Source organism: Suricata suricatta, chromosome 9 (assembly GCF_006229205.1).
Source record: "Suricata suricatta isolate VVHF042 chromosome 9, meerkat_22Aug2017_6uvM2_HiC, whole genome shotgun sequence".
NCBI lineage: Eukaryota > Metazoa > Chordata > Mammalia > Carnivora > Herpestidae > Suricata > Suricata suricatta.
In genome coordinates, this window is record NC_043708.1 from 133,986,376 (window position 1) to 134,012,272 (window position 25,897).

The 25,897-nt window shown below is 56.3% G+C and overlaps 2 protein-coding genes across 2 annotated transcripts in view; one reads left to right on the forward strand and one right to left on the reverse strand.

The window, feature by feature from the left end:
• Positions 1-14,596, forward strand: part of ACAN (aggrecan) — a 38,000-nt gene extending 23,404 nt beyond the window's left edge. The window contains 6 exon segments of the mRNA XM_029952295.1: positions 8,248-8,361; positions 11,360-11,518; positions 11,890-11,972; positions 12,487-12,631; positions 13,617-13,799; positions 14,210-14,596. Coding sequence (XP_029808155.1) covers positions 8,248-8,361; positions 11,360-11,518; positions 11,890-11,972; positions 12,487-12,631; positions 13,617-13,799; positions 14,210-14,286 — 761 coding nt within the window. The 3' untranslated portion in view covers positions 14,287-14,596.
• A 2,004-nt stretch (positions 14,597-16,600) lies between these two features.
• The window catches only part of HAPLN3 (hyaluronan and proteoglycan link protein 3), a 14,790-nt gene continuing 5,493 nt past the window's right edge, over positions 16,601-25,897 (reverse strand). The window contains exons 2-5 of the mRNA XM_029951561.1: positions 23,226-23,401; positions 19,854-20,222; positions 18,221-18,523; positions 16,601-17,560 (exon numbers count right to left, since the gene is read on the reverse strand). Coding sequence (XP_029807421.1) covers positions 17,274-17,560; positions 18,221-18,523; positions 19,854-20,222; positions 23,226-23,343 — 1,077 coding nt within the window. The 5' untranslated portion in view covers positions 23,344-23,401 and the 3' untranslated portion in view covers positions 16,601-17,273. The remainder of the gene's footprint in view (positions 17,561-18,220; positions 18,524-19,853; positions 20,223-23,225; positions 23,402-25,897) is intronic.

A 25,897-nucleotide genomic window follows, 5' to 3' on the forward strand; every position in this document is an offset into this window, starting at 1 on the left:
AAAGCAAGATGCTTGAATTTTGAAGATAAATCGTGACTTACAAGAAGGGTGGAGTGAAGATGTGAATGGGGAAGAGCCAGTAATGCTTTACGGGTCCCGGGAGGGAAACCCCGGGATGGCTGTCTTGCATCGTGCAGACCCCTCCGTGGCTGGCCCTGGGTGGGGTTTGGGTCCCCTTCTTGCCCTGAAGGAAACAGCAGGCAGTACTTGTCACCCGAAGCTCCAGGATTCACGGCCGCAGGTGGGCTGTGACCTAGCAGCGCCCTGCCCCTGGGCACCGTCCCCCGGGGGCCTCTGTCCTCAGCAATGGGTGAAGCAGCCTGTGGGACACTTGAGGACCCTGGGGTGTGACGCCCAGAACGAGATGATGAGAATCCCCCCGTGTTCCCTGAACACTTTGAGGCCTGTGGCCATGTGGACATTTCCTCTCATCAGATGGCCACCCTGAGGAGAAGAGGTGCCCGGTGACCTCCAAGCTCATTCTCTCGGGTGAGGTCTCTGCACTGCCCCCACGCCCTTACCCCAGCCTCTGGTCCCAGACATGAACGGGCCTCATTCCTCGGACACCTGCAAAATCAGAACCATGAGTCCTGGGGGCAAGCAAAAGCTGCTAGACAAGTAGGGCTGGACCACTGTCCCCCAGGAGCCATTGCTCATGCACAAGGAAGGATGTCTGTGTTTTTATGCGTTGACATATATGCAAATTAATACCTCATAATATACGCGCTCATGGAATATAAATATGCTGTATAGACACAGCACACACAGGACATGTTCTGTATGAACAGGCCCTGGGATGACTCTGGATTCACCCTTTTCTCATTAGGGTCAGCCTTTGGCCAAGTCAGGGGCCTCTGTGGCCAGAGGGGCGGGCTCCCCTTGGGGGTCCTGGCCTTACCCCCCGGGGGGGCAGTATGTCACAGGGCCACAGTCACCTCCGGGACTAGAGCCACATCCCTCCGTCATCCACCTGGATGGGGGGGCAGGGCACTGCCTCTGTCCCGGGAGAGGCTGCCCCTGAAGGAACTGGGGAGACTCGTGTGTGTGCTTTCCAGCAAATGGGGCTCCGCGTCCTCAGTCAGCAGCGGGAATGGCTCTGTCTGTCCCATGGGTGGCGTCCCTGGTGGACATGGTGTCCGGTGTGCACTTCCTCCCTCTGGGGTCCTGGGGGAGAAAGCAGGGACTCCTGTCTTGGGCGAGGGGAGTCTGAGAGGAACAGACTCAGAGCCCAGCGGGACTTTTGGTATCTTCCGACACCTCCCTCCGTTCTTAGCAACTCCTTCCCTAAGCAAAACTGGGACGCTGGGGTCAGGAGTCACAGCAGGGCTCATGAAAGGAGCAGTAGGCGGCACGGACCCTAACTGACCTGCCGGAAGGACAGCCCTTCTCTGGGCGTGTGGACTTCCAAAGACTGCCCCACGGCTTCTTCCCAGACGGCTCTGCGGGTAGCTTGGCAGGTGCCCCTTGCGAAACGGCCGTGCAGAGCGGTCAAGTGCGGGGGGTCTTCAGTCCCTTGTTCAACACGCCCAGCCATACAGAAGCTCCTCCTCGAACACAGTAATCAGTTGCCAGTCTTAGAGAGCGGGGAGATGAACTTCAGGGCAAACAGAATGGAGAGAGGTTTTAGAAGTGGGGCTTGGCCCGTGAGAACCCCACAGCCAAGCCCTCGGTACCTCATTTGTAATAGGGTCCAAGGTAGCGGTTCTCTTCTCTTTAGAAGATTCTGAGGCCTGGGGTCCCACTCCCACAGATTCTGATTGAAATGGTCCTGTGACCTTGGCACTGTTTTTTTTTTTTTAATGTTTATTTAAGTAGGGGGAGGGGCAGAGAGAGAATCCCATAGGCTTCTCCATGTCAGTGCAGAGCCCGATGCGGGGCTTGAACTCACAAACTGTGAGATCTGGCACAGGGGCTTTTAAGACCACCCTGGTGACTCCATTGTGCAGTCAGTGCTGAGAAACTGCTATAAGAATGAGGACTCTCTGGGGGCACCCGGGTGGCTCAGTCGGTTGAGTGTCCGACCTCAGCTCAGGTCATGATCTCACAGCCCGTGAGTTCGAGCCCCGAGTTGGGCTCTGTGCTGACAGTTCGGAGTCTGGAGCCTGCTTCAGATTCTGTGTTTCCCTCTATCTGCCCCTCCCCCACTCACACTCCTTCTCTCTCTCTTCCTCAAAAATAAAATTAAAACATTAAAAAAAATTAAGAAAAAAGAATGAGGAATATCTGAGTACAGCATCTGGCCCAAAGAGGTGTTAATAAAAATTACTTCTGCTTCCCTATCTCTTACTCTCCTGGTTAGAAAAAGCTTTTTTTTTTTTATTTTTTTAATGCTTTTTTTTATTTATTTTTGAGAGACAGATAGAGACAGTGTGAGCAGGGGAGGGTCAGAGAGAGAGGGAGACACAGAATCTGAAACAGGCTCCAGGCTCTGAGCTAGCTGTCAGCACAGAGCCCGACGCAGGGTTCGAACCCACAGACCATGAGATCTGACCTGAGCCAAAGCTGGCCGCTTAACTGACTGAGCCACCCAGGCTCTTCTAGAAAAAGCTTTATCATCTCTAAAGAGAAGGATGCTTCTGAAAGAACCGAGGATCGTGTTGTCTCCACGGTGACCCACTATTGTCTTGTGCTAGAACCAGGAACACAGGCTGTTGAAAGACCAGAGGTCAGTGTCCACCGGGGGTCAGAGGCAGCAAAATGTAGCAGTATTCCAGGGGCAGGATTTGAACACTCAGGGTCATCGTTTGGCTGGTACATGAGGCTGGAGGCTGTGTTTATTTAGTCTTTAAAAGAAAGGACTGGACAATTACCACCAGTGCGTTTAGTCAACGTGCCTTAAATGAGTTCTTGACAAGTTATTCATCTGTACTCTTGACGTCAAAATAAACATCTGTTTGATGGATATTCAGCGATTGGAAGCAGGGCTCTGCCATTCAGTCCACTTGACATGCAGCAGCGGGGCACCTGGGAGGCTCAGTTCGTTAAGACCCGACTCTTGATTTCGGTTCAGGTCATGATCTCAGGTTTGTGAGCTTGAACCCTGGGTCAGCCTGCTTGGGATTCTCGCTCTCTCTCTCTCTCTCTCTCTCTCTCTCTCTCTCTCTCCCCACCTCTTCCCCTGCTCACACTCTGAGGCAGTTGGTCTGAAGAGGGACTCTGGCTTTGGTATTTTTTTTAAAAACCTTTTTAAAAACGTGTTAACTACAGCAGTGATTCTAATGCGTAGCTGAAGTAGAAACAACCGTCCTAAGCAGATCCCACATCCGTTCCCCGGCGGTCACTGGCGCTGCGTGGATTTCTCTAACCCCCGGGGTTAGAAGGCCATGAACTTCACATTTGATCAGCCTCTTTTCTGACTTACTGCCATTCTTCACTTCACAGGCTTGAGGCTCCGCTCTATGATCTGACCCTCTCTTCCCCTAGAGCAGAAATATTTGAATTTCAGTGAACTCTTAGCCGTGGGTGGGAAAATGCTTTCAAAGTAAGTGAAAATACAAAGTTACAAGTGAAAACACAAATTACCCCTTCATAAACTTGACATAACTAAAAGTCTATGGGCAGATTTTAACAGGGAACTACAGTTGACCCTTGAATGGCATCGGGGGTCAGGGGTGCAGCCCCCATGCAGCTGACCATCTGCATGTAAATTCTGACCCCCAAACACTTAACCACTAATAGCCTACTGCTGACCGGAAGGCTTAGTGATAACACAAATAATCAATTGATACTTATTTTGTATGTTCTGTGTATTATATGGAACCTGTTTTTAATGTTTTATTTATTTTTGAGAGAGAGCATGAGCAGGGAGGGGCAGAGAGAGGAGGACAGAGGATCTGAAGCAGGCTCTGTGCTGACAGCAGTGAGCCCGATGCGGGGCTGGAACTCACAAACCATGAGATCATGACCTGGACTGAAGTCGGGCACTTAATCGACCCAGCCACCCAGGCACCTCAATGTACTGTATTCCTCTAATAAAATAAAGTAAGCTAGAGAAAAGAAAATCATAAGGGGGGGGCCACCTAGTTGGCTCAGTCGGTAGAGCATGTGACTGTTGATCTTAGGGTAATGAGTTTGAGCCCCACGTGGGACATAGAACTTAGTCAATTAAAAAAAAAAAAAGAAAATTAAAAGGAAGAGAAAAGACATTTAGAGTACTGTACTATAAAAAATATGCATATTTAGTGGACCTACATACAAATCTATGTTCAAAGGTCAACTATAATAGAATTTAAGAAGCAGGATATTAAAGTTAAATTCAAGATCAAACTTTAAAAAGGTAAGATTTGATTGTACAATTATGGCATACTGCTTAATGATTTTTTTAAGTTTATTTGTTTTTGAGAGAGAGAGAAAGTAGGAGCAGGGGAGAGGCAGAGAGAGGAGAGAGAATCCCAAGCAGGCTCCACACTGTCTGCACAGAGCCCAGCATGGGGCTTGAACCCACAAGCTGTGAGATCATGACCTGAGCAGGAACCAAGATTGAGCCAGCGAATTGTTTCATCATGTTTTGTTTTTGACTTTTTGGATTTTTTTAAATTTATTGTGAGAGAGAGTAAACGGAAGGGGCAGAGAAAGGGAGAGCGAGAACCCCAAGCAGGCTCTGCACTGTCAGCACAGACCCCAATGCGGGGCTCGAACTCACAGACCATGAGAACATGAGCTTAGCTGAAACCAAGAGTCTGACACTTAACCGACTGAGCCACCCAGGCGTCTCCCATCACGTTTATTTTAAAAGCAAATTGGAACTGACAAATATGTTCGTATAACCTTTCTCTCAATTGTGCTACACCAGAGAGCAAGTGTATTTACGCAGGTCTGTCCATCTGATTGATGCTAGCTCCTTACAGGGTGCAGAACATCCACCGGGTTAAGAAGTTGTCTCTCTGCTTCTTGAGGGGGATTTTCTTCCATCTTTGTCCAGGAAAGTTATGTCCAGGGTCACCACGTATAGCTGCCCAGGTTGTACACTGAACAACTTGAGAGGTACTCTTCGTGTCATAGTGTTTCTTATTGGCAGCCCCTTCAGTTGGGTATCACTCAGCCTTTCCTATGAGCCAAATAAACTCCATCTCCCTTGGAGGTCTTAGGCTCTAATTCGAGCAAAAACTGGACCAGACCTCTTCAGGGTGGAGCCTGAGGTCGCCCATTCAGATGCCAAAGCGATCACTTGGAAGTATCTTTATTCCGCTCTGTTATTTCCTGTTATTTTCTCCCCAAAGTTGGAGGTATCTCCAGAGCACCTGGTTCAGGAATAAATCATCCCTTTTGGTTACACTTAGTAGGAAAAGACTCAGTTCTGACACTCCCCAGGGTGTCCCTGCTCAGAGATGACCAGGGACCCATGGCTGGTGCAGCAGAAATGGTAACGAGACGCTGAGATCCAAGACCTCACTGCCCCTCTCCCTCCCCCCAGGCCAGAGGCCCAACTTCCAGCCTCAGTTCGGGTCTCTTCCATCTCTTCCAGTTCTGTCTGCCGGGTTTGCCGGTGTAGGCAGGCCACACGTGTTCCCTTACCTGTACTGTGGCACGTGACATCTGTGCCCTAGGGGGCTCCTGGGAGGGTCACGTGGGGGGGAAGGGACACTTAGCATCTGGCTCAGGGAAGATTCATGAAAGACCAGTTCTTTCTCTTTCCTCTTCTCCTTCGTGCAGTCTGCCCATTGCCCAAAGCCCTTCCCGTCCCCCGCCCGCTGTCACCCTGTCTGGGGTCCCCCACTCTGTGCTCAGCCCAGTGCAACTCCTCTTGAGGTTCCAGAAGACAAGCAATGTCCCAACTGCCCCTCGCAGAAAGAGGCGGGTGCTGCCAGGCTGAGGTGGCTCTTCCCACCAGAGGGAGAGGAGACGGGGCAGGACAGGCCTGAGCGGCTCACAGGAGAGCCCCACGGGGGACGCTCAGCTCTCTTCCTCCAGCTGAAGGCCCCCCTAAACTGCCCTGCCGGCACCCACGGGCTCTCTGGTTCTCAGCATTGGGGCCCGTCCTTCCCTTCTCATCGTTGACCCCCTGGCCCTGCACAAAACAGCTTCTGAACCCAGCAAGGGTCCCTGGGTTTCCGTCACTCTCGCCTCTCAGGTTGTGTGTCAAGGCCAGGAGGAAAAGGACACTGCCGACCCCCCACCCATCCCCCGCGGCCTCAGGCCACCTGGGGGCCAATGATGCCCGGCCCCCATGGTTGGCCAGAGGCTTCAGGGTTGATGCCTGGCTCTTCTCCCCACAGGCCACCCCTGTCCCCTGCTCTGTAGAACTGCTTTAGCGCCTACATTTGCTTCATCCCCCCCTCGCCCAGGCGCTTCCCGTGTCCCATAATGACGCTTAGTGGACAGAAGAGAATGGGGCTCTTCCGGAGCAGGAGAGCAGCCCCCAGCTTCCGCCCAGCCCACCGGCCTGGCCTATTGCTGCTACTGCTGCTGCTGGGAATCCTGGTGCATGCTGGGAATCCAAGTGCATGCTGGGACTCCGGTCAGTTCCTCCATGCATTCTGGTTTTGCTTGGAACAGTTCCTGCCTTGGAACTGTTGGTGTCTAGTCCATGGTGTGCCCTCCCTGAGATGAAGTTAAGGCCTCCATGGGAACGGAGAGACACCCGAGGACTTGAGCGTGTGGGAACAGGCCACCCGCTGCGCAAACCCAGCTCTGGTCCAGGTGGGAGACACCTGCGGCGCACCAGCTAGCGGAAAGGGTCCACAAGACAGCGCTGCTGCCTTCTTATGCGGGGATTGACTTTAAGGCCGAGGCTACTGTGATGGGAGGCAAGACCTGACCCTGGAACACAGGACGCTGCGCACGTGGACGCCACCCATCCACGCTTGGGGCCGGAGGGCTGTATGAACACCACTGCGCGCACACACAGCATTGCCGGGGATCACGGGCCCCACGAGCCAGAGGCACCCATTCATGCCAGCCATGGATTCCTGGGAAGAAGAGCTTCATAATACCTTTTATCTAGGTCCCCAGGGGAAGTCACCCAGAGAAGACCAGCAGGAGCCTTCATAGTGTAAATACGAAGACAGTCAAAGGTCTCCAGGTCTCCGGCTTCTCAGAAAGATGTGAAAAAAATGGATTAAGAAATGCAGTGGGTGAAAACTTGAGGGGAAGACCAATGACTTAAGAACTCAAGTCCCACGAAGAAGTTGGATCAGAAAGAGCATCTCAGGCCTGAAGAGCAGAAGGGAGGAAGAACTGCCGGGGAAGAATAAGCCTGCCCCGTCCTCGGGGTGATGGGCCAGGACTGGGGCTCACCAACTTTATTATTTATTTACTTACTTAAATTGAGAGAGAGAGAGAGAGAGAGAGAGAGATTGCAGGGGACGGGGGCAGAGGGTGAGAGAATCCCAAGCAGGCTCCATGTTCATCACAGAGCCCAATGCAGGGCTCGATCCCACGACCCCAGGCTCATGGCCCAAGCTGAAGTCAAGAGTTAGAGGCTCAACCCACAGAACCACCCACATGCCCCAGTGGTTCACCAGCTTCAAACATTGGTTTCCCACTGGCCAGAATGGAGCCCCTCTAGAAATCGTGACTCACTGGAGAGGTCTGCCTTCTAAGGCCCTAAGATGGAAGGAATTTGGGACAATGCTAAGCCGGTTTCTCTTCCTCCCCTCAAGAGAAAGATGCTGGCTTCATCTTTAGAAGACGCTCTAGGATCTGACTTACTGAAGACAGCGATGGTGTCTACAACCCCCCAGAACTGAATGAGTCTTGTGGGAATATCCCATGGTGCCATGCTCTCATGGCCCTGTATGCTGCAGACCACTTCTGGCCTTTCTGCTCTAGCACCCCACGCATGGCCTGGCCCTCTTGCCTCGATTCACAACTGCAGGGGAAGATAGAAAGAAGAGTTCTCACCAGCCTTCGGGAACTTGACTGCCAGTGTCTGCTCACCACCATGTTCAGAGCCCGTTCAGACCCCAAGGCCTCTTGAAATAGTCACCAAAGAAGGCATCTTGCAGGAGCCACACGATGGGATGTTTGCCTTCAGATGCACCAGATCCCTTCCCCACTGGGAGACCTGGCTCCGGGGCTCCCAGCCTGAGAATCACACACGTCCAGGAAGACCTCTGTTGGATCTTTGGCTCAGCGCTCCAATATGGCGGCAGCAGCAGCAGCAGCAGCAACAGTTCTTAGGAAACCCAGCCGCCCCTCCCAGGGCTCTGGAGAGCAGCAGGGCTGGCCACGCATAAAGAGCCCACAATGCTTTCAAAGCTGGAGTTGCTCGCAGGAGTCCTAATGGTGGCCCTTGGTTTCTTGCAGACATTGATGAGTGCCTCTCAAGCCCTTGTCTGAATGGAGCCACCTGCGTGGACGCCATCGACTCTTTCACATGCTTATGCCTTCCCAGCTACCGAGGGGACCTGTGTGAGATTGGTACGGCCGTCTAGGCTTCAGCTAATGTTACTAACTGCCGCACCCCTCCCTTCTCCTTCACCCCGCCCTTCTAACCACAGGCTCTGGGCCCTGGCCGGGGGCCCCCCAGGTCCATCCAGACAGCCATGTCAGGGGCCATGACCAAGAAGTCTGCTTCACTCACTCCCACTCTTCCTGCTGTGCCCTGCAGAAACCCTCCTCCAGGGCCCTGGCTGATCTGACCGCAGGAGACACATGCAGGCCGGGCCAGCCTGCACTTTGGAAGGCGGGGCTCTGGGGGACCTTTAAAACACTGACCTTCTTCAGGGCTTCCAGACCTGCCGAGACCACATCGAGGTCGGTGCATGCGTCAGACTATGAGGACAGAGCCGATCGGTGCCTTTGTCTTGAAGGAAGCTCTGGGTGGATTAATCGATCGGTCCTCGCTAGGGGTGACACCACAGATCCTCCAGCACAGCCATGAGCATGCGTCTGCCTGCTGTATTGCCCGTGGGATCTCTGTGGCTCCTCTGCAGCCTTGGGACCCATGCTGCACTGGCCACACTGCCTCTCTCTTCTCTGGCAAGAGCTCTGTTTTGTCTGCCTGAGAGCTTCTGGGTCACCAGCATGCTCAAGTCATGCATGAGCAGGGACTGCTGCATGTCACTGTGTCATCACCAGTGTGACAGCTGCCATGTCAATGCCACTCCGGCCCGTGCTTCCTTCCCCCTCCCTCGTGCAAGGCGAAAGGCTGGCCAGAGAGGACAGAACCTCACTGCAAAGGGCGGGGGCTGAGGTTCCCCTCCTGGGTCGAGCCAACCCCTTTGCTCCTGCACCGGGGTCTGACTCCACCCAGGGAGCTGTGTGCCAGGAACCCCCCAGGGCCAGCTGGCGCCCCTGGAGCTCTCACCGCTGATGCTTCTAGTCTCCCCCCCATCCCCCCACTATCCTCCTGAATCTCAGGGCCACCCCAACTCAGAAAGGGGGACATGGGGCTTGTTGTTACTGGTAGATAGATACACAGAACTAGAAGCGTGCCGGGGTTCAAAACCATTTTCTGTGACCTCTCAAGCTGGATGTCCCAGAAACTTCCAGAAAGCAGACGCAACTCCTGGGAAATCTCCCTTTGGTCCCAAGCAGAATGGGGAGGAGTTTTGGATTGCATGTTCCTTGGAGGCACTGCTGAGGTTGCTGGCTGGTGGAGGAACTTAAGGCTTCTGGAAGAAAAGGCCTGCAGCCTCCCATTCTCCATTGCCACCCCGAGACACCAGGACATTGGTGCATGCGGTCCCCGCTGGGGGGATGGAGTGGGGGGAGTGGAGAGTTAGAAGGTTTCTCTCCCCAGGATGTCAAAATATTTGCGCAGGGGAGAAGTGTCTGGTGCGTCCTCACAGACAGCAGCTCTTCCATGCCAGACTAGGAAGGGTGGGGCTCTGCCAGGCCAGTGGCAGGGTCCCCGCAGGGCTCTGCATCCCAGCCGGGCACAGTCGGTTCTGGAGCCGCCCCACTGGGCGCTGGGCCGGGCCACCCAGCCAAGCGAAGCCAAGGTCCATCTCTTCGCCCAGTTCAGGCCCACAAGTGCTTCATGGCTTGGTTGCTGGCCCTGCCGCTCCTCCCAGGCTTCCTGGACTCTGAGTGTGTTGCCCCAGAGCCACCAGCCTGCATGCCGTGTCCCCTCTCAGAGCACTTACGGTCTCAGGTTCACCTGCTCGGCTCAGCCCTCAGCCCTTCCAGCCCTGGAACGAGGTCTCTGGTCTCCCCGCTGGAAGCTGAGCTACCTCTTTGCAGACACTTTCTTTCCAGACCTTTACCTCGTGCCATGGAGAAGCATGGGGACCGGTGGCCTCTTCCCCGGCCCTCCTGCTGCTTGACCTCTTCTCCTCGGGCTGCTGGCCTCTGCCCATCTGTCCTCTCTTTTTGCCTTCCCCACGTGTCTCCCTTTCAGTCCTGCTGAGCACCCACCCCTTTCAGCCTAAGCCTCCTTGCCCTGAGGTCCTGGTCCCCCACTTTCCGGGTCAGTAGCTCACAAGGAGGAGGCGCCATACAGCCTGAGGGGGGTCACGGTCCTGCACTTGGCCCCCAGACCCTGAGCAGCAGCCCTCCCCCACCCAGGAGAAGGAGGAAGAGGGGATCTTGGACTTCCCTCTGTCCCCTGGGGTGCTAACTGCTGTTTGGCCACTGGTTTCCCAAAGAGGAAGTAGGAGCCGAGATGTGCAGCGCCTGCCAGTCTCCCACTAGGGCCCATTTACAGCTACCAGTGAGATGTCACTCGGGGTGGAGATGTGACAAGGCATTCCCAAGGGCTCTCCGGAGCCAGCCCTGCCCCTGCCCCTGTCGGTCCCCCCAGGCTGCTCCAGCAGCTCCAAACCAGCCCCTTCTCCTGAACTCAGAACCCATTACCCACATCTGCTATCCAGAAATTAAATAAAAAGCCGGGGCCCCCGGGGTCATGGACCCCGATTCGGCTACCTCCTCCTCCAAGAAAGAGGCAGATACCATGGGCGCTGCTGGAGCGAGCTCAGATCGACAGAGCTTTGAGTCATCTGTAAACCCAAAGCAGACTTCTTTCTGCTCCTCTGCCCCCACCCAAGGTGCCATTCCATGCCCCCAGCACTGCCTGCGGCTCCCTGCCTCCCTCACGCTCCCAGCCGGCCCACCCTCCCTCCCCGGGGGAGCCCCTGGGAGACTCTGAACCATGTTGGGCCTTAGCCTCAACACCTCCCACCTCGCCACCTCTCTTTTCCAGCCCTGCCGAGCAGGCACCGGCCAGAGAAAAGCTCTGGGGGACAGGGAAGGGGCGACATCAGGAAAAGAAAGGGTGTGGATGTGCCCAGAGGTTCCGGGGCTCCAGGGCCAAGCCTTCCCGGCTTCTGACCAGCCTCATCCGTATGGGCCTCTCCCTTCAAGGATGGACATTGAAGGCCGGGTGAATGTAGGAACCTGGCATAAGACTGACGGCACCGGACACCCGCGGTCGGCCCCAGGGCCCCTGTCTTCAAGCCCCTGACCTGTGTTGCAGACCAAGAGCTGTGTGAGGAGGGCTGGACCAAGTTCCAGGGCCACTGTTACCGCTACTTCCCCGACCGCGAGAGCTGGGTGGATGCGGAGAGCCGGTGTCGGGCCCAGCAGTCACACCTGAGCAGCATTGTGACCCCTGAGGAGCAGGAGTTTGTCAACAGTGAGTGTGGGGGGCCTCACCCACCAGAGGCTGCAGGGGTGGGGGTGGGGGGAGCGGTGCAGCGGTGCAGGGAGGGAAGGAAGGGAGTTTCCACAGCCAGGGCTGCACCTGGAAGCCCACTACAGGCCACAGCCAGGGCCAGACTAACACCGTGGCTGTCACCAGTCCACTCCAGCCTGGGCGGTGGCCGGAGCACACTCCAGCTGTGCATGTGCTGAGAGCCTTGTCAGGGCCTTGGAAGCAGGTGGCATGCTCCTAGGAGCCCACCGGCCTCCTGCCACCCCTCCGTTTCCTCGGCCTCTGTGAGCTCCGGTTCCGCAGACGTCCCCAGGGTGTCGGGTGCCATGCCCAACGCCCCTGCCTCTCTCTAGACAACGCCCAGGACTACCAGTGGATCGGCCTGAACGACAGGACCATTGAAGGGGACTTCCGCTGGTCAGATGGACACTCCCTGGTAAGTCCCGGGGAGCGCTGGTGGGTCAGAGCAGGGGAGCAGAGACCCCCCGCCCCCCCGAGAGGGACGTGTGGCTGGGAGCCCTGGGGGCAGGGACTGTGTCTCGTTCATCTCTGCGTCCGGAGACCAGCCCAACGCTGGGCAAGTTGAGTCAATACTGGCCTGGGAAGAGAGGGATGAGGAAGACAATGAGAATGAAGGCAGACCACCAGGAGGGCCACATGGACGTTGAGAGGGCTTCCTCGTCCCCAAAGGACTCGAGTCTGCCCAATATAGATGCCAAGTTGACGGTACACATAGGTCAGCTGAGGACATCAGGGAAGGCTCCCTGGAAGAGGTGAACGGCCACAGAGCCCTGTCTCTACTGGCCAGTCCTACCCAAGCAAGGCAGCAGCAAGGCCGGGACCCTGCTGGAGGGGGAGCGGCCTGGGCTCCAGGTGAAGGACTGAGAAGAAGGTGGGGTCAAGCTCCTGCCTTATCCTTACCCCTGCCCCCCTCCACCCCACCCCTGCAGCAATTTGAGAATTGGCGCCCCAACCAGCCGGACAACTTCTTTGTCAGCGGAGAGGACTGCGTGGTCATGATCTGGCACGAGAAGGGAGAGTGGAATGACGTGCCCTGCAATTACTACCTGCCCTTCACGTGCAAAAAGGGCACAGGTGAGCGGCCGCCTGCGGGGGGGGGGGGGGGGGGGGGGGAGGGGTGTCCAGCCTGGGTGCAGTAAAGACATTAGCCTCCTCCTGCTGTGGGACCTGGGGCGGGTCCTCTTGGCTCCTGGCTGCTGGTGACCCCTCACCGCTGGTCTTGGGGGTGTCCAGTGTCCCAGGGCCAAAGGCAAGAGCAGGTCCGCTCTTAGGGACTGTTGACAGGGACAGGTGAGGGTCACAGGCTAGAGGACAGACCGGCCCCTACACACACACACACACACACACACACACACACACACACACGCAGTCCCCTGGGCACCAGCACAGAAAGTCACCCGCGATGGCACGGGAGCCCCCGTTCTCCTTGGCTGTCAGGCCATGGCCCTCAGCTGGGAGTCTGTGGACACAGAACTCACCCATCCTTTCCATCCTCTTCCCTGTATCGGCTGTCTTCTTCTTTTTAATGTTTATTTATTTTTGAGAGAGAGAGAGAGAAGGAGACAGGATCTGAAGCGGGCTCTGTACTGACAGCAGAGAGCCTGATGTGGGGCTCAAACTCACGAACCATGAGATCACAACCTGAGCCAAAGTCAGACGTTTAACTGACTGGGCCACCCAGGCGCCCCCCCCCCATACCGGCTGTTTTCGTAAATAAGTCACAGGCGATCTGTCTGGCTCTGTCCACTGTTCCCATCTTTCTCGGTCCGTATTGTCTTTTCCTCGTCCCCTCCAGACCCTCCTTTTATTCCCGCCCTGCTGGTCTAAGTCACCGAGGACCACAGACATTATAACCAGTGGTTTCCAGGTTCTCAGCACAGCATGAAAATGCCCCTTTGCCAGCCACCAGGGCCGGTGGCCAAGCGGCCAGGCTCCGTGCCCCTTCCTTGGGCTCTGGGAAGTGTCGTCGCAGCTACAGGGGGCCACACAGGCTCGTCACCGCATAAGCCATGACGAGGGACCCTCCGAGAGCTCCTTCTGAAGGGTGTTTGCCCCTCAGTGGCCTGTGGAGATCCCCCGGTGGTGGAACACGCCAGGACCTTCGGGCAGAAGAAGGACCGGTACGAGATCAATTCCCTGGTTCGGTACCAGTGCACGGAGGGCTTTGTCCAGCGCCACGTGCCCACCATCCGGTGCCAGCCCAGCGGGCACTGGGAGGAGCCTCGGATCACCTGCACAGACCGTGAGCACCCACCCCTGTCCACCCTCAACCAGCACAGTGTTAGATCCCGCCACCCTGTCCCCCTTCCTGTTCTGGCAGCACAGCGGTGGCCCCTTCTGGGGATCCTGAACACCAGCCATCTGCATCATCCCTGGGCTCAATCCCACTCTCTCCCCGTGCCCTCAGGGGGGGCTCGCTTTCCCAGAGAGGAGGAAGGAAAGAACTGGAGGCCTCCTTTCCTTTCCGACAGCACCTCAAAGCCCCTTAGCCCAAGTTGGTGCCAAGTAAATCAAAACCAGAGAGTAGGTAGATCAGGTTGCCTTCTTGAGCCCATGCTTTCTGCAGGGAAGGGAGGCAGCAGACAAGGGGCGAGTGGGGAGGGGTGAGGCCTGCCTGCTTCCTTCTAAGCCGCCAGGACTCTCCCATTGCAGCCTCCACGTACAAGCGCAGGCTACAGAAGCGGAGCTCCCGGGGCCCCCGGAGGAGCCGCCCCAGCACAGCCCACTGAAAGCATCCAGGAGGCGCCCAGGATGCTGAGCCCAGGAGCCTCGCCAGGCTGACATCCCTCACGGATGGTGTCCTCTTCTTGTCGCTTTCTGTCATATAAGGAATTCCATTAAAGAAGGAAAAGAAAACAAATCCCACATTGTGTATGCACCCCCCCACCCCACCCCCAAATCGCCAAAACTGCATCTGATTTCCCCCCCCCAATGCCAAAGCCAAGCAAGCATATTGTAACCCGTGGACTGAGATTAGAGACATTTCTTCAATCTCCCGTTGTGCCTTTCCAGGGATCAGCGCAGGGACAGGGGGAGAAGGGGAGGGGTTAAGTTAAATAAAGAAGATTATTTTTTGTTTCCTGACTTTATCCAAAAGCAATGCAATCTTTGGTTCTTTCGCCCCCAGGGAGAGCTAGGGAGGGGGGAGGGAGGGGCAGGAGGCACTGCAGCCCGAACCGAACCGCAGCTGAATGTATTAGATGAGGACCCCGGTGTCTCTCCATCTGCATCCAGGAGGGAGAAGCCTGGGAGAGAGGGTGCGGGTTCCACAGAGGGTGAGGGGGCAGGAGAGAGCTATTGAGGGATCTTCCGCTGCGTGGGGGTCAGGTTCCCTCCCAGGGTCTCTCTGTCAGCATACCCTCACCCGGGTCTGCCACCCAGCGGGTGTCGATCTCGGCAGGGCTGGGTTGGAGGGGCACTTCCTTTTCAGGGGGAGTGCCCCCCCAACCCCTCTCCCCCTCCCCCACCCCCGGGACCGTGCAGGCACCAGAGTTCCGTGCACCTATTTATATTTTTGAAAACGAGATTATGATAATTATAATAATAAAGACATTGGAAGAGATCTATTTCTTTTCTTTTCCCTTCTTTTTTTAAAGAGAAGGCAACCGTTGGTCTGAGGACTCCTGAAGGGGCTCTTACGGAATGGAGGCAGTCGGGACACTTTTTGATCAAATGATCCCGAACTGGGTGAATCTCGTCTGTTCAGAAAGCCTGGAAAAGTCAGTCACATCTGTTGTGCTTTATTTTAGTGAGGGTGCCAGTGTGTTGGATAGACTCTGTGTGTGTGTGTGTGTGTGTGTGTGTGTGCACGCATGTGTTTGTGTGAAAGCCAGTGAGTGCTGTGTGTGGATTTGCAAGCTGGCACACGGTCAAAGGACAACTCAAATGAGAATCTGGTCACTTTGCATGGTCTGGTTGATGTCACACTGCTCACAGAGGGGTTGCTTGGTAGAGTAAGTCCAGAGCAGAAGCAAAATCAGGATTTATAAGAGAACAAAAACTGAAAACAAAAGACAGCCTGGAAACGGGGAATCTTTGCTTACACGTATTTGTGGTTGGCTAGTTAGCAGGGCACTAGCCAAAAGATCTGGGCATCCTGCCCTTAAGCAGACTGTAGGATATCACCGGAAACTACTTCAATTGCTTATGGATCCCGCAGCAACCCTGAAGTTGAGCCAGAGCGTGCATGCCAGGCCCTGTCCCGCCACCAGCCTGCTCCTTAGGAGGCTAAGTTGGTGCCGCCCTGCCCCGTCACACTTGCTCAGTGGCGTGTGTGTTGGCGAGTGTGTCTGAGTGCCGGTGAGTGCATGCTGGTGAGTTTGCTGGTATCTTTTCGGGGGTGTATGCGTGTGGTCGAGTATTTATTGGTGAATATATACAAGGGTCCAGATCACCTACAAGTCTGGACAAAAGTAGAGGGTTACAGGGATGGTGACATAGAAGGGACACAATAATTATATAATTGATGGATTGATGCTGGGAGTACAGCTTGGCCTGTGGTTTTCACACGTGAGCCTGCATCAGGATCAAGAGGGTTTGTGACTCTGTGGGTCTGGGGTGGGGCCAAGAAATTTGCATTTCTGGTAATTTCCCAGGGATGCTGCCTGGCCATACTTTGGGAAGCAAGGGCCTACTGGAGAACAGACTACATAACCTACTGAGGGTGCCTGAGGTGTGCCTGAGCAGAGGCAGCGGGCTTCCTGAGGCCAGGGGAGGGGGAGCAGAGGGTGAGACACAGAGGGGGCTGGTCTAGAGATCCTTTGGGGACGCACAGCCTTCTCTGTCTCTTGAGAGGCACCTCCGTCTCTTCTGGACCCAGACACACAGGCTGGGAGTGGAGACGATGACCAAGCAGGCAGGGGCCTCCAGCTGCAGGGCCAGCGCCCCCACAGGGCGTGCCACAGGGCAGGTGAGCCACACCACAGCGCCCCGAAGGTGCAGCACACCGAGATTCCTGGTACAGAACTGCCTCCCGTGCCCTTGGGGCAGGAAGCTGAGCCTCTGACACTGAAGAAAGCAGAGAACTAGACACGGGGTGGGGTCTCAGCACCATTTATTGTCCCAAGAAAGTACACACACCTGAGGGCCACTCCCCAAACAGGGAAAAGTGAGAACAAAATACAGATTCCTTGGTACGGAGAGAGAAGGTAAAAAGGGGGAGGGAAATCGCTTCCTTTCCTGGGACTTCACATAGAAGCCTAGTGATCCACTTCCGGCCCAAGCTCCTCAGGGGCGCTGACCTGGGCCAGCAGCTTCGCAGAGAAGTGGGAGCAGGCAGGGGACCACAAGGCCCCGCGCCCAACTCCAGGGACCCCTGGACACCCTCCCCTCCCCCCAGGATGAGGGGTAGGGGAGCCGTGGCCACCACGTGTCATTGCCCGCTCTGGGCTCTGGCCTCCCTAGGGCAGGGACAGGGACTACTACGTTCAGCGATGGCAGAGATCCCTCGTGAGCCCATGGAAGAGAGGGGCAGAGGGGTTCCTGGGGAGAGGGGAGAGTCTTGTGTCCACCTAAGCAAAGAGAGGATTTGGAATCTTGGATTTACAAAACAAACAAAAACACAGCAGTTAAAAAAATTAATTTGATAAGTATCAAAACAATACAAACACTGCCCCAACCTGCAAGGTGCAAGGAACCGCTCAATAAATAGAGCCCGCGCGGCGAGGGGGCGGGGTCTCGCGCGGGAGGGGCGTGGCTAGCGCGGGAGGGGCGGAGACTAGCGCGGGCGGTAGCAGTAGACGCCATACGTGCGGCTCTGCGGGTCTGGGAAGCCGAAGCTTCGGATGCCTGGCGCCAGGGGACCGCAGTTGGGACGCGGGCGAACCACAGGGTAGCGGGCGCTGCCATCTGCCAGCCAGCCGGCGTCACAACGGTCCAGGCCACGGAACTTCCAGGCGGCAAAGAGCTGGCCAACCTTGGCAATCCGGGCGCCGTCTTCCCGGCAGGCCTCCTCTGCCTCCGCCAGGGTCAGCTTCTCGGGGTGCTCCAGGTAGTACACCTGCCCTGTGGGAAAGCGGGGCGTGAGGTGGGGGGCAGCGGAGGGGGTGGCCAGAGGGGACGGCGAGGGGCTGCAGAAACGCCAGCCCATCCAGACCTCACCCAACAGACCTGGCAATTATGAGCCCGGAGGGCCGCCAGGCCGTGGGTACTCTGGGGATGGCTTCCGGTCCTGATCCCTTCTGAGGATCCCATCCCACCTGCGGCGGGGCTAGGGTCCCTCCAGTGGTGTCTGTGCTCCACCCCACCCTTAATCGCACCCTGGGTGGGCACCCCACCTGGACTGGACCAGAGTCTCTCACCCATTTACTAAGCACCTACTATACGTGCCAGGACACTCTTCTGAGTGACAATGAATCAAGGTCTGTTTTTGTTTATCTTCCCAATAAATGATCCTCTTTGTGAGGACAGACCCTGCTTTGTCTGTGACGCCCAGAGCCTCCTCTGGGCCCCAGCACGCTCTCAGAACATGTCTGCTGAACGATTAAACCAGTGATCCGTGTGAAACAGCAACAAAGCGCTCAAACCTCAGCCAGTCGTGGCTCCAAAGCCTGCAGGGGCTCCAGGTGAGGGGGCAGACAGGTCCCAAAGGCCCCCAGATCCTGCCCCCCCCCCCCCCCCCCCCCCCCCCCCCCCGGCCTGTGCCCGCCCAGCCACGGCACTCACCCTTGAGGGCAGCAGAGAAGCAGAATACGTCGTAGCGGTGCAGGCGGCGGTGCCGCGGGCCGTAGCTGCGCACTCCGGGTGCCAGGCCCAGGCCACCGCAGCGCTGCCGGGCCAGCGTGACCGGGTACTGCACCGAGGCGTCCTGCAGCCAGCCTGCGTTACACCAGTCCAGGCCCTCCTCCCAGGCCCGAAATAGCTGCTCGAAGGAGGCCACCACAGCGTCCTGCTCCTCACATGCCCGCTGGGCCTCGTGGAAGTTGAGCTGGTAGCGCCCCCGGGGATGCTGGTAGGGAAAGACCACACCTGCGGAGGGAGGGAGGGAGGGAGGGAAGAGGGGCTAGAATGGGTGGGCAGGGGCCCAGCTGGCTGGAGACCCCAGTCCCTGCCCCCAGCACTCGAAAAACATGTGATTAGCTTGTTAAGGTCAAGAGTGAATCAGCCAGTGAATGTCCCCAAGTATAGACTGGGAATGAATACCACATAACTCCCAGGGCCGTCGCAAGAACCCCATAGCCTTGGACTCAATATGTCCCTCCCCCCCCACTGCCTCCCAGATCATATGCTGAGATCCTGAGGCCCGATGTGGTGGGATCAGGAGGTGGGGCCCTCAGGAGGCACTTAGGTCATGAGAGTGACAACCTGTAAGAGACCCCCCCCCCGAGGTCCCTCGCCCCTTCCATCATGTGAGGACACGGCGAGCAGTCTGTGACCTGGCAGAGAGCTCCCGCCTGCCCATGCTGGAACTCCCCGCCCCCGCCCCAGCCCCATCAGGGATGAGGAACGTGACCCCTCCGGCCACCACGTGGACTAGGGAGGTGGGTGCATGGTAAAAGCCCTTGACTTGCAATTTATCTTCACCTCCTCAGAAGGAGGTACAGGGGGCACTACCCAAATCCTCACGTGGGAGGGGACAGGAGGTCCAAGGGGTGGAGCATCTACCCAGGATGCCGCGGCAGGGAGGGGGTGCGTGTGAGCCCCCCACTGCCTTTCCATCTGCCCCAGCTGTCTCCCTAACAGGGTGGAAAGGTCTGAGGATGCACAGCCCTGTCCCAGACACAGGGAAGGGACTGCCCACCCTGGAGCCCGCACACAGGGTCTGGCTACTTTGGACAGCCCTGGGTTGTGATGGCTGGTTTGGTTTTGTCTATGTTTTTTTCATTAGAAGAATTTTACATAAAAATCCAGAGAATTTCATGTAAAAATATGGGAATGTCAAATCAGAAACCCTGGGTGCATGGGTGGGGTCTGCCTCTGGGCCTGAGCAGGGCACTCCTCTGGGATAAGATGAGGGTCCAACTGCGTGCCCCAGTCCCCACCCCTCCTGTCACTTGCACTGGGCCGCCTGCTTGGTTTCGCTGGTGTCTCAGCCCCATCTCTAATTAGCTGTCGGTCCAGCTCCCACTTTCCTCCCTCTGTCTGGGCCAGAGGAAGTAGTGGGTTCTAGAGCCCTAAGGCCTGGGGTCAGTGTCCTACACTCTCATTCATGAGCTGTGTGATCTTAGAGAAGTTCCTTGACCCCCCCTGTGCCTCTGTCTCCTCATCTGTAAAACAGGGGTGATGCTAACAGTAGGGGTGGTCTTGACTCCATGCCTGCCTGACGCGCAGAGTTCTAGATGCTGTCTCAGGGCCTCACCCCGCAGCTCCAGCTCCACAAGGCCGCTCTCGTCCTCCAGCCCGTCGATGACCTCACAGCGGTAGCGCCCCGAGTCCTCCAGCCGCAGGTCCCAGATCTGCAGCGATGCTTCACGCTCCCCGCCCTGCGGCAGGCGCACCCGGCCACGGTAGTCTCCGAAGGAGCGGTGCCTCAGCCCGATGGCCACCAGCACGTCCTGCTCCGGGGCCCCATCCTCCGACAGCTTCCACCACTTGATGCGCACTGGCCTCGGGGACAGCAGGGCCGGCTCGTAGCGGTAGCGGCAGGGCAGGGTCACATTGGCCCCGAGCTGGGAGAACAGGGTCTCCTCGGGCGTCTCCACCACCAGCTTCACCCCATTGAAGATGCCTGCGGGAGAGGCGGGGTGCAGATGGGCACCTGGGTGGCACACGAGCACCCCTGTGGCGGCCACTCCCAGCCTCGTCCCCAGCTCCCTCCGGGCTGGAGCTGCGGCTCCTACCAAGGGGGGCTCTTTGTCCCCTCCCCCTTGAATCCGCGCTTGCCACTTGCTTTGACCAATCAAATGTGGCAGAGGTGACTGTTCCGTTGTGCCTGCTCTGAGCCTGGGCTCCAGGAGGCCCGGAGGCTTCTGCTCTTTCTCAGAACCCCGCCAACCTCCATGAGAACGGGCCTGGGTTCACCCGCCGGAAAAGGAGAGCCCCGCATGGAGCAGGACACGAGCCCTCCCAGAGAGGCCATCCTCGGCCAAGCAGCCTCCTGCCGACTGCAGGCCCAGGCCCCGCTCATTCAGGAGCGAGGAAGTGGGCGCCGGCCCACAATGCTGACCAGGGAGTGAGGAGCAGAAAACAAACAAAAAACCCAAAAACTAACAAACAAAAAACATAGCAGTTGTCTTAAACCATTAAGTTTGTGCATAAGAAGCTTGCTGATGTAGCAGGTCGTAAGAGCACCCCCATATCAGGGGGCTTTGGGACTCGGGTCGCCCTGAGTGTCCTTCCCTACCATGTTGGCCATGGGAGAACACAGTTTGCCCTTCACTGTCCGTCCATCTGTCCTCCGTGATTCTCCCCCAAATACTGAGAGAGCCAGGTGAGAGGAGGCAGGACTTCCCCAGGAGACAACACTCGGGGCTCACGGGTTCCAATAAACACAGAGCAGCAGGAGAGAGGAGGCTCCCTGCAGAGGACGTCATGCTGCAAAAGTCAGATGCTCTGGTGAAGTGGTTCCCAAAGTGGGGTCCCCGAGGCGGCAGCAGCAACATCCCTGGGCACCCGTTACGAATGCAAACTCCCGGCCCCACCCCAGACCTCCTGAACCAAAAACTGGCAGGGGGGCCCAGGGATCAGTGTGTTAGCCACTCTCAGGGGACTTGGCTGGTCACTCAAGCTGGAGAAAGGACCTGCTCCGGGCCGGCAGGAGGCACAGAGGCCTGAGGCCCCAGGATGAGAGGCAGGTCAGCCAGGCTTGTGTGTTGGCCCCAACTTTCCACAAACCTAATCTGGTCAAGTCTAGAGAAATCCACCGATTCGACAAACCACCTTCCTTATTCATAGAAGGAGGTAATAACGGTGACAGCGGGCTGCTGTAGGCCTCCAGTCAGGAGACGTGGGACACCTGGTGCACAGAACAGGCTCAAGGGACATGAGGCAGGACTGGCATTTGGTGGCTACATCCTTTGTGTGCCCCAGCGCCCTTTAGTCAAGCTGTGCTTGAAGCTGTAATCTGAAGACAATGAGAATGTTTAGCTGGTCCATATGCATCCATATAACAAAACCCTATATGGCCAGAAAAAAAAACACAAAACAACAAAAAAACACAAAAACACTATACAGCCAGGTAAAATAGCCTGGCAGCTGTATATCCATTCACTGACCTTGGGGTGGGAGGGGGACTGTATTCTATGAAGTGATGACAAGATTCCCAAACCACATGTATAGCAGGAGGTTAAAGACAACCTTCCTAATCACACGGAGAAGGCTGGAGGTAGCAATGGTTCCCCCAGGTGGGGGCAACTCCGTGATTTTGCTTGCACGTATTCAGAGACTGAAGGGAAATGGTGAAATCACAGGTAGAAAGTTTCGGTTTTTAAGTCTCCCTGAATCTCATTCAAGGAGTGTTTCTACAAAAAAGTACATTCTAAGCCACCGGAGGGTGGGAGGTCAGATCGTCATGCCCCAAGTCATCCAGGTCCTAATTCCTGGGACCTGTGAGGGTCACCTTCTACGGCAAAGCGGGCTCTACAGGACGCTAAGTTAAGGAATGCAGTCACAAGTGTCTGTTTAGAAGGAGGCGGAGGAGATGGGACTATGGACGGAGAAGGCGTGGGATTGGGTGATGCAGCTATAAGTCAAGGTCCGTCAGCAGCCACCAGACACTGGGAGGGACAAGGAACAGATTCTCCCTGAGAGCCTAAGTGGGGCTCATGTCACGACCAGAGGGCTGGGAAGTGTCCGTCTCCTCGGACCTTCCACAAGCCAATCTCAGCGTGGGTTCTTAAGATCTGCATGCCCTGGGAGGCTGGCTCAGCTCTGTGAGCGTCCGTTTCCTCATCTAGGAAATGAAATCATCCACAGGATCTGTTTCAGGTGCTGCGGGGGCAGCCAGTGTCAGCTCGGCCTGGTCGGTGCCCTCAATGGTAGGGTTGTTAAGCTTGCCTAGAGGTCAGGTGTTTGTGAGAATTGTGAGACCACGTATGGAAGGTGCCTAGAAGCGTGCCTGACACATAGTAGGTGCACAACACATGCGAACTAAAAAGTCACCTGCCCTGCGGCTCCTGGAAGGCTCAGTCAGTTGAGCATCCGAATTCAGCTCAGGTCATGATCTCACAGTTCATGGGTTCGAGCCCCACATTCAAGCTGACAGCTCGAAGCCGAGAGCCTGCTTCAGATTCTGCGTCTCCCTCTCTCTCTGCCTCTCACCCCCACACCCTCCCAAAATAAATAGTTAAAAATATATCTTTTAAAAAGTCACCTGTCCAAAGCCACGTAGCTAGTAAGTGGCAAAATTGAGATTCAAACTCTCATCTGTCTAATCTCAAACCCCCCTTCCACTGAGGAACTCCCAAGAGAGGTCACATTTAAGTTGGATCTTGGAAAACTGGCAGGACTCTGGGAGTGTTCTTAAATGCACTGATGTCGCGCACAGGTGATTGTCAAGTGCCTTTGGCTCCAATGCGCTCAAGCCTGAGGGACTAGCAAACAGAGTAACTGAACCAGCCCTTGCGCTGATCTTAGAAATGCACCTGGTTCCCTGCACAGGGGGATAGGGAAGGGGCTGCTGGCTCCGTGCCCTGTCCCCTGTCCTGGCCTGGAAACTACATATCACAGCAGGAACCAGGAGAGGTCTTGGTCACCCGGAGGAGCTCAGAGCCAGACCCGGGAGGCCGCCCACCTTCGCCGTGGCCGGTGCCCGGGTCCCGGCCGTTGGGGGTGTTGGAGTAGTAGAAGCCGTTGTAGAAGGGCAGCCCGGAGACCCCAGGCAGCAAGTACAGCAGGAGCAGCGGGCACATGGCGTCGCACACGGCTGCAGTGCCAGGGGGTCGGGGCACGGCTGGAGCCCAGGGCAGGCTGGGAAGAGGAGAAAAACCAGTTAGGGAAGCCTGCTGCGGGGGGTCGGTCAGGACCCCTGGGTTCCAGCACCCACCCGTCCGCTCACTCAACAGGTCATTCTGGAGCACCTGCTCGGCAGGCCCTGTTCCCCGAGCTGAGAAGATGCCCTGGAGGAGGCCAGGTTGCTGCCCTCAGGGCACTGCCCCTCCACAGGCATGATGGGCCACCAGGAAGCCAGCAAAGTCTAGAGAGGAGCCAGGAGGAGGCAGAAGTCCTGGAGAAAATGACACAGGGCGATGCGCGGTGTCAACAGTTTGCAAACCGCACGTTTGAAGTTGAGAAGTTGTGAGCAGCCTTTCTTAAAGACATCACAGAGACAAGACTGGAAAATCTCGGGGTGCATTCATGTTTTGTGAGGGGAGTCGAGGAACTTTTGTTTCAGTCCAGAGATGTCCTTTGTGGTGGGGGCGGGGGGGGGGGGAACAGGGAGGTCACAACGTAAAATTTCTTATCCTGAGTCAAGGTCAAAAACAAAAACCCATTCCAACTTTGGTGACCACATAAGTAAAAACAGGTAGGTAGTCCGTGGCTGTAGTTTTTTTTTTTTATGTTGTATTTAAATATTATACCTTGATTACTGAGGGGGTTTGGTGCACGCACACTCTCCCCCCCTCACTTATTTTGCACGCAAGGCTAATGCTTCACTCACCTGTCCCTCATCACCATTTGCCGAGCGCCTAAGGGTTTAAAAGACCAGCAGCCTTGGACACACACAGTGCAGAGACGCGAGCTGTGTGCGGCGGATTGGGGGGACGGGTACAGAAGGAACGTGAAAACCCTACTGCAGACCTGGGCGTTAGCCAGCTGGAAAGGGCACTAAGGTGTCCCCAGCCAAGGGCAGGGCAACCACAAAAACCCAGAGGCTAGAGGGAATATGGGGGGGCGGGCTGAGAATGTGCTGGAAACTCTCCATCTGTGCTTTTCTCTGTCCTGCTCTGATCTCCAGTGGTTTCTGTTGGGTGGGGGGCCGGCTTCTGGCTTCCAGCGGGCTTCTCTCCCCAGCACCTGCCCTTACAGGACCTGTAACCCTCTTTCCTCCCCCTTCCCCCAAGATCTTGGGGGGGCAGTGACTGCTATTGCCTGTCTTCTCCCTTGTTACCCCTGCTCTCGAAGCCAGCCAGTCCCTCTCTGTTAGTCTCTTTAGTGGAACCACCTAAGGTGAATTCTTCCTGCCAAGACCCTGGCTGAGCTAGGAGAGAGGCAGTGAGCCCTTGGGGCCCAAAGACCAGATTTCCCCTTCTCTTTCCCCCAAAGTCCCTGGGTGCCAGGAAGGGCTGTAAGCAGAGGGGCCACAGGATCAGACAAACCTCTCAAAAGCGCCCCCCCCGCAGCAGAGGCTAAAAGGAAAGGAGAGTGTGAGTTATCAAGGCCAGGGCAGCAGCGGGCATTGGGAAGTATGATCCTGCAGCAACGTGGAAAAATGCTTAGGGTGTAATTTAAGATGGACAAAGCAGTTGTAAGAACTGCCACTCTACTATGATTGTAAGGTTGTGGCCTGTGAGTGTATGTTGTGTGAAACCAGATTGGGAGGGAACAGTAAGAAGAGTTGGAGGGGAAAAGCTGCAGGGTGGGGGAGGAAGGTGGGGAGGAAGGTGGGGAGAAGGGGAAAAGAAAGAGGGGCACCTGGGTGACTCAGTCAAGCATCTAACTTCTGGAGTGGGTTCAAATCCCAGCTCTGCCACATCCTAGCTTCTGCTCGGGTCATGATCTCACAGTCTGTGGGTTTGAGTCCCATGTTGGGTTTAGAGATGACCTCCATCTGCTTCAGATTGTCTCCCTCTCTGCCTCTCCACTACCCATGCATGTGACCTTGTGCTCTCTGGCTCCCAAAGGTAAGTAGATGTTAAAAATAAACCACAGAACCTGTAAGGGTGGTCGGATTATGCAGGGAACCGTCTTGTCTCCAGAACAGTTAGGAACTCTTGGGAGAGTTGGGGGAATATGCAGGAAGTTCAGAGGTAGAATGCACTGCTCTCTTAGACCCCTTTGGAGAGAGCCTGAAGCCCAGATCACCCTCTGGGTTGGGCATTACAGTTAAGACCCCACCCTTCCCAGGTCTCGCTTCTTCCAAGAGGCCCCAGGTGACCCTGCTAAAGCCTCGTGGGGACTTGGATCAGGGCAACCCCGGCACAATCGGGCGACCTAATACAAGCCTGGAGGTGGGCAGGAGGATCTGGGTTCAAATCGCATCTCCAGTGCTGACTGGCTGTATGACTGCAGGCCGGTTTCCTCATCTGGGAAACCAAGGTCGTAAAACTCCGTGTCCTGCTTCTCCCCCCCGTGCAGTCTCCTTTTCTACAGCAAAGGTTCTAGGCAGGTGCGCGACTGCTCAGCTGAAAGCTGTTTCCAGCCTCCCTTTGCAGCGAGGAGGGGTGGAGCTGGGCAGCGGGATGAGCGTGCCCCACACAAGTCTTCGGTTAAAACGGGGATGGGGGGCACCTGGGTGGCCCAGTC